Here is a 7,715-nt window from a genome sequence, read left to right as displayed (position 1 = left end):
TTTTTTACAACAGAAAAAAAAAAAAAGGAAGGGAAAAAAAAAAAAAAAAAAAAAAAAAATATATATATATATATATATATATATATATATATGCGCTTGATTCTGGTAAACATGTTATGAGCTTTTAGTTCTTGAATGGAACAAAGCTTTTGCCACAGAGTTCGGCTAAGCTTAAAAAATTACCTTTTTTGTTTAAAACGTTTGGATAACTTAACCAATAGGTAAAAGTTAATTATTTTTGAATTATTTACTTATAACCTTTTTATGCTTAATTGAACATGACAGTAATTTTTTTTTGCATCTTCGTTCTCTTTTACCCTTTTCATTCTGGGGTTGTCAGTCGAAATGTTGTAATACGCATATCATTTTCTTTTAGTATTAATCGATTCAATCCTTGTGATTTTTCATTTTTCATTGCTTTTATCCATAGGGTTGGCAGCGGAAGCTTGATCCAGATTACGATGTGATGCATACACTACAAACGTTGCTCCTAAAAGCAGACTGGGCAAAGTCACTTTCTTACACAATCGAAGGACTCATGGCCCCGTGAATAAGAGCCTTAAGACTTCTCTGCAAGTACATTCTAACAATTTTGTCAGTGTAGAACATATTAACTGTACATCACCCCACACAAATATTATTGTCTTTGACACAATTTGTTTTCAGCTAGTTCCCAATATGAGACCATATTTCGTGTATTTGTTCTTAAACTACTCTCCAGTGTTGGCTGACAAGCTATGAAGCCGGTGTAATAAATAAAAACACCTCAGTGATTCTTTGATTTCAAATTCTATCTGCTGTCATCTTTCAACATTATGGTGCCTCTGTTTTCTAGTGGTTAACTTAGTCAAAATGATGCCTTTTCTGTTTTTGTTCGTTGGAATTTAGTCAAAAGAATAGAGGCAAAGTGATCTCCAAATCGAAAACATAGTACAATGCATATGAGAACCTTCATTCTGCTGTATTGAAAGTTTTATTTGCCAGCCAAATAATTTACAGTGTAATCCTTATATCCACTAAACAGAATGCTGCCTACTCGGAACTTCCCATTACCGATAATCCACAACCAATGTAGAGCTATGTTCACGAAATTATTTCTTTCGATTTAAAATTATCGCAAGTGTACGGTTCGTTAACAAGTAATAAAGTGGATTAAATGAGTTCGAATATTGTCTCACAGAAATTGATTAGTTCAATTTTACCTATCGTCGCCTTAATCGAAACAATAGAAATTCTTGATATTTTCGCTAACTAAATTATGATTTAATAACCTACTTATAAATATAAAGTCTAGATTAAATGCGTGATTATAACTAAATGCAAGTTTTATAAAAATATGATAACGAAATGCGTAATAGGATCTCGAATCCCCTTATATCAATTCCTTTTAATCCGAATTTTATAAAATTGACAACACGATTCAATTATGAAGACCAATATTCCTAATTTGTTGAACAATCTCTCTCGAGTAGAATTAAACATATTTTTACATGCGATCTGACTATATTTCTATGACGGATGCGAACATATAAAAATGCATTAAAGATTTATGAATACTTAAAGATCACGTAAAGTATAGCGGCATATTTCTATCCCCTATCGAACTTTACGGCAATTAACATAATGTCTAACTTATTTTCCATCTTTCGAGGGTAAAACAAGCCACAAAATTCATACAACTATTGCGCACATAATTGTAGAGAAAATAAAATTCATGCCAATAATTCAATAATTAAAAATATGTTTTAACGTTAAATTAATAAAATTCAAGATTAAGGGTTCATAATATAAGGTTAATCGCAAATCCTAGCACATGAAAATCTAGCCTAACATAATGGGAAATAAAGAAAAACAATAATTAAAACCAAGGAAGAACATCACCCAATTGATTCTTGAAGTGAAATATTGAATCTTGGAGTGGATTGCCTTTTTTTTTTTTTTTTGCCTTGTTCTTCCTCTCCAAATCCTCCAAAATTGTGTATAATTACCCCTTCTTATGTTTCAAGGTCGTTTCATATTTATTGGGGACGGAATTAGGTGAAGGAAGTCGTCTAAACCCTTACTAAATCGTGTTTGAGTCGAATAAGGAAACTTGAGATTTCGTCACATTTTTATACCATGTGACCGCATGGTATAAAGCCATGCTACCGCATGGTTCAGAAGTTTCAACCTAGATTTTTCTCTGTATTGCCCTCTGCGACCGCAAGGAATTATAACCATGCGACCGCATGGTTATAGAAATTTTTCCGTCACGCAGCTTTCAATATTTTGATCGTAACTTTCCCTCTCGATCTCCGATTGAAATGTTTCAAAGTGCATTGAGAAGAAAACTCAAAGATATATACTTTTGATAGAAATAGGATTCCTCAAATTCTGATATTTACTATGTCAAAAATGGATCTCAAGTAGAGACTAAAAATCACGAGCATAGTTTTTTCGCCTGAAAGTTGATACTTGATAATACTTCGACCATATTTCACCTCTTGACTCTTTTCCTCATCCGATTGACCTCTAACACTCTTGAATCTTCATTCCATTTCTCGTCTCATCTATGGATTATTTGCAACTTGGTCCCCGAACTTTCAATCTGATTCATTTTAGTCATTTTTCGGCTCTTTTCTCCTGAATTCCACAATTTTCATAGAAACACCTACATTGCATGAATTCAACAAGATTAAATCACAATTTAAACATTTTGCTTGTAATTAAGTTATGTTTGTGATCTAAATAAGTGTGCAAAAACACACATATCAAACCCTCCAAACTTGAACTATTGTTTGTCCTCAAATAAGATAGTGACTTAATTCTGAACAAACATGGCTTAATACCCTGCCGTGGCTCAGGATTGGACTAAGTATTTGACTTTATGAAAATTTATCAGTGCAAAAATGACATCAACTTTTACCTGTTAAATGCATGCTTGACGTGTGTGTGTGAATTCATGCAAACATATTAGGTTCATGATGAATTTGAGTCCCGACCCAAGTAGTCAAATGTATCCTTACTCGCTCGAGAGATACAGAACCCCTCCAAATTTATTTTTTTTCACTCAATTATCCCGAGATTGTGTTTTAAGATTAGGAATTTACATAGCTGTAGTTCTCACCCTCTCGTAGTTTGGATTAATCTCACTATCACAAGTTTACATTTCAACAAGTGAATGCTCTTTCAAGTTTGATTGCTCCGACACTCAAGATTAAAATAAGTTACTTGCCTCGCCTCAAAGGTATAATTTCTTCAACCAAATGTCTAAGAGATTTTCTTCATGTTATTGTCTTTCTTTTGTTTTTCTCACTCTCCAATTTTTTTTTTTTTAATATATCATCTTCTCATTTGCTTTCTATATAACCACTTTAGCGAGTTTTAGGTTGGTTTTAGGGTACCAGGTTTTAAACCCTTGCAGGCTTATTCACTCAAGTTATAAAGGCTCGATCAGATGATTTTTTATCAACCTTTTTCCCTCTTGCTTTCTATATGACCCTTTTAGTGAGCTTTAGGCCGGTGACTCCCAAACCAGTTGACTTTAGGGCACTAAATTTTGAAATATCCTTATAGGCTTACTTGCTCGAGTCATAAAGGCATGAAAATAAGTGTCTTATTCTCACAAATTTATTTTATGCTCTTATTGTTCTAGACATTTAGTTTCCAAAATCAACCCCTAATTTAAGATTTTTACCTAATCTTCACCTCACTGGTCTAGGCAATCCACACAATAAAATTCATGCACGGAGCCCCCGCTTATCTCAATGTTCCCCTATAATAGCTCAACCATCACCAACTGTTTTAAGATAGTTTACGGGTTAATTCAATAGAGGGTTATCATTCTTTTCCTATTTTATGCTCAAAATCCAGTCATTCATCTAACATGTCAAGCATGAATAGCGTGCACAGATAATGTCAAGTGTTGCATCAACAAGTATCAGTTAGTCTAATTAACACAAGATCCAAAGTTTTGCAGTTTAAACAAGTTCAATAATAACATCATAGCTAACAAGGTTATCAAACCCATACAAGCATGCAAGAATGGAAATACAACAAACTGAATAAAAGGCAAAAAATATTTTTTTTAAAATTCTCGACAGGCACACGAATTGCAACAATTAAACATAGTTGTTGATAAATATAGCCAAAATGACGAAATTATGTTCGTGTCCAAGATTATGTCACCCACCCCTAAACATAGATAATACATTGTCCTCAATGTGAAGATGAAATAAAAGTGTAAACAGACATAATTAAAGGACAATAATAAACTTAAGCGCAAGATTGTGTATAAGTACTCCCCTGATCAAGATGGAGGTAGTTAATGAAAATTGGGACCAGCAGTACTCTCTCTCAGTGGTGGAGCTGTGACGTTCTTTTTGACGGCATTTTGTAAAAGTGTAAAGTATGCGTATTAGTCCACCTGGTGTAAACAGATGCAACTGAGGTAAGAAATAACCTACGTAGTGCACAAATCCCCCAAACTTGCTTCAATGTGTACATTGTTGGTATGCAGAATGCATAATTTATGTCTCAACATAGGGTTTATATTTCAAAAATGTGAATTACCAACGTAACTTCGCTCAAAACATGCACTTTGTTCAATTTGATACATGACTGACTAAAATAGGACTTCAACCTCATGACTCGTGCTCGGTGCATTGGAACTCCTGTGGACCATGCCTAGACTTTATGTGAGAGGGATGTATGATCGATGACCTAAAACTATTGATAAATCAAAAAAATGAAAATTTCCTAAACTATTGCAAACTCAAGTAAATGAAAGGATAGCAACGTTGGGTTGCCTCCCAACTAGCGCTATTTTATAGTCGATAGCTCAACTTTTGGCATAGGTATTGTATGGCACTTTAAATATGGCTTGGGAGGTCCTGCATAGTTTGCTCAATATGGTCTTGTTCCGCACTGTAGTTATCCTTCGAATTTCATCCCTGTCTTTCTCCAAGTGATTTGTCATTCTCTCCTCATCCATATGAAATCCCACATCGAAATCCTTAATCTCCTTTGAATCGATAAGAACGGATGGAGAGTGTACTATACATGCCTCATAAATGTTTGGATGTTTCTTCAACTTAAAATTATAGGGGATTCCTATGTCAAGCACTTCAATCTGGAAACAGTTTTCAGGCTCGTTGGGGTTATTTCATTGCCTTGAAAACATTAAAAGAGACTTGTTCGTCCCTAGTCTTAGAGTTAATTGTCCTTGCTGCACATCTATGAGGACTCTTGCAGTAGCCAAAAATGGTCATTCCAATATGATAGGCACGTCCTTGTCTTCTTCCATATCCAAAATCAAGAAGTCTGTTGGGAATATGAGTTTATCCACTTTGACCAATATATCTTCAATAATTCCTCGTGGATGTATAAGTGATCGATCAGCTAGTTGTAGAGTTACTGTGGTTGCCTTAGGCTCTCCCAATCCTAGTTTCCTGAAAATAGAGAGTAGCATCAAGTTAATACTCGCACCGAGATCACACAATACTTTATCAAAATAAAAATCACCAATTGTGCAAGGGACAATGAAACTCCCTGGATCTTTTAGTTTTGGTGGGAGCTTTTTCTGGATTCTGGCACTGCATTCCTCCGTAAGCATTACTGTCTCGTGGTTTTCTAGCTTACATTTGTTTGATATAATATCTTTGAGAAACTTCGTATAGCTAGGCATTTGGAATAGTGCATCGGCTAGTGGGATGTTGATATGGAGCTTTTTGAAGACTTCTAGGAATTTTTTGTACTGTTGCTCCAATTTTTGCTTCTTCAACCACTGTGGAAAAGGAACCGGAGGCTCATAGGGGTTGACTGTGACTTTGGCCTTATCCTGTGACTTTTCTGAATTTTCCTTTGGAGTTGATTCCTTTACAACAGTCTTTTCTTCAGCAGGGGAAAATGTCTCTCCAGTTACACCCGGTCTCTTGACATGGGTTTCAGGCAGTTGTACTCCACTTCGAGTTGTAATGGCCTTGGCTTGCTCTTTGGGATTGATTTCTGTATTACTCTGCAAGTTACCTGGTGTTCTGCCAGTCAATGCTATGACCAACTGCCCCATCTGAGTTTCCAAATTTCTGATCGCTGCATTTTGATTTTGAATTGTAGGTTCGGCTTTCTCCATGACTTTTCCTATCATATCTTCCAATTAAGGCCTCTTCTCTTATTGTTGAAATTGTCCCTGTGGCCTATTTTGATTCTGGTTACTCCAAGGGAAGTTGGGATGCTTCATCCAACTGGGATTGAAAGTTTCTCCATATTGATTGTGTTGTTGGCATTGTCTCCACTGTGCATAGTCTACTTGCTCAATTCCTTGCATGAGTATTGGGTATTCTGATGTTTTATGCTCAGCTCCACATTTCTCACAATTGCTTTTCTTAGCTTGTGCTGCTTGTGATATGCTTTTCACCTTGTGATACAAAGAGTCGATTTTTGCAGATATTGTTGAATAAGTATCCACCTCGTAGACACCTAGAGTTTTCCTTGGAATTGCTCTCTCAGAAGACCACATGGCTGATGTGGTAGCCATTCTCTCAAATAATTCTAATGCCCTATCAACTGTTCATGTGGATATTGAGCCATCTGATGCTGAATTCCACCATACTCTTGTGGTATGGAAGTAACCCTGTGTAGAAGAATCAGATTTGAGTCTTTTTATCAAACCCATGTTAAGGGCACTTCTGGAACATGTTTTTGAATATGTTCTAAGTTTCGTCAAATGATTCGATTTCTCCTTGACTGAATACTGATATGTCATGTCTCAACTTCACTATCTTGGTTGGGGAGAAAAACTTTGTGCAGAATTTGTGTACCAACTTGTTCCATGTAGTGATACTTGCAACCGGAAGTGAATCCAACCATTCAAGTGCTTTGTCTCGCAGCGTATGTGGAAACAGCCTTAGCCTAATAGCGTCGTCCGAAATTCCTTGGTATCTGAAATGTTAACACATATCCAAAAATCGAGATATGTGTGTATGTGGATTCTCCTCGACTTTGCCATAAAACTGGTGTCCATTTTGAAATAGCTGTATCACATTGGTCTTCAACTGAAAATTTGGCTACCCAAACGGTGGATACACTATGCTGGATTGACTTTGAATTACTTGAGGAGTGATGAGTTTGTTTCACTCATGATTTTCGCACAATTTTAGCTTGATTAAATGCTAGATTTTATGAGTATAGAAAGTTTTTGATGTGTTTGTTAGTGTTGTTTTGAAAATAAGGAGAAGCGATGTGAAAAGAAGTATTAAAGTGGACGAAGAGGCCAAAAACACAGAATTGGGGCAGAAAGACGGCGCTTAGGCGCTGCACTCATAGCGCCTAGGTGCTACGAAACGAAAAAAGATGAAATTTGAACCCGAGAGGTAGCGCCTAGGCGCCACAACCATAGTATAGCGCCTAGGCGCTGTCTTGTAGTGCCTAGGCGCTGCGATTGGCGATATAGGGCACGTTTTTTGAGCCGTTTTTAAATCCATAAAAACCCTACTTCTACATAAAAACGGAGAGGCACCTATAAATACATCTTCCTCATACTTTTGAGGGGTTCTTGACATATTGGAGAGAAAACAACAAGAAGGGAGATTCAAAGGAGAAATTCAAAAAGATTAACACCAAGAATTGAAGATTGGAAGCATTTATTGGAAGAGGAAGGAGATCTTGGTGCAAGAATTCCACTTTTTCTTCTACATCTTTATTTCAAACTCATGTATTCTAAGACAAATTCCTTCTTT

General features: G+C 36.0%; 1 protein-coding gene across 3 annotated transcripts in view; it reads left to right on the top strand.

The window, feature by feature from the left end:
* LOC111370609 (probable serine/threonine-protein kinase abkC) overlaps positions 1-791 on the top strand; it is an 8,138-nt gene extending 7,347 nt beyond the window's left edge. For all 3 annotated transcript variants that reach the window (XM_022992400.1, XM_022992399.1, XM_022992401.1), the window contains exon 5: positions 431-791. In XM_022992400.1, the coding sequence (XP_022848168.1) occupies positions 431-550 (120 nt within the window). In that variant the 3' untranslated portion in view covers positions 551-791. The remainder of the gene's footprint in view (positions 1-430) is intronic.
* Positions 792-7,715: the final 6,924 nt, after the last annotated feature.

Source organism: Olea europaea, chromosome 21 (assembly GCF_002742605.1).
Source record: "Olea europaea var. sylvestris chromosome 21, O_europaea_v1, whole genome shotgun sequence".
Classification (NCBI taxonomy): Eukaryota; Viridiplantae; Streptophyta; class Magnoliopsida; order Lamiales; family Oleaceae; genus Olea; species Olea europaea.
This window is presented reverse-complemented; position numbering and strand designations above follow the sequence as displayed.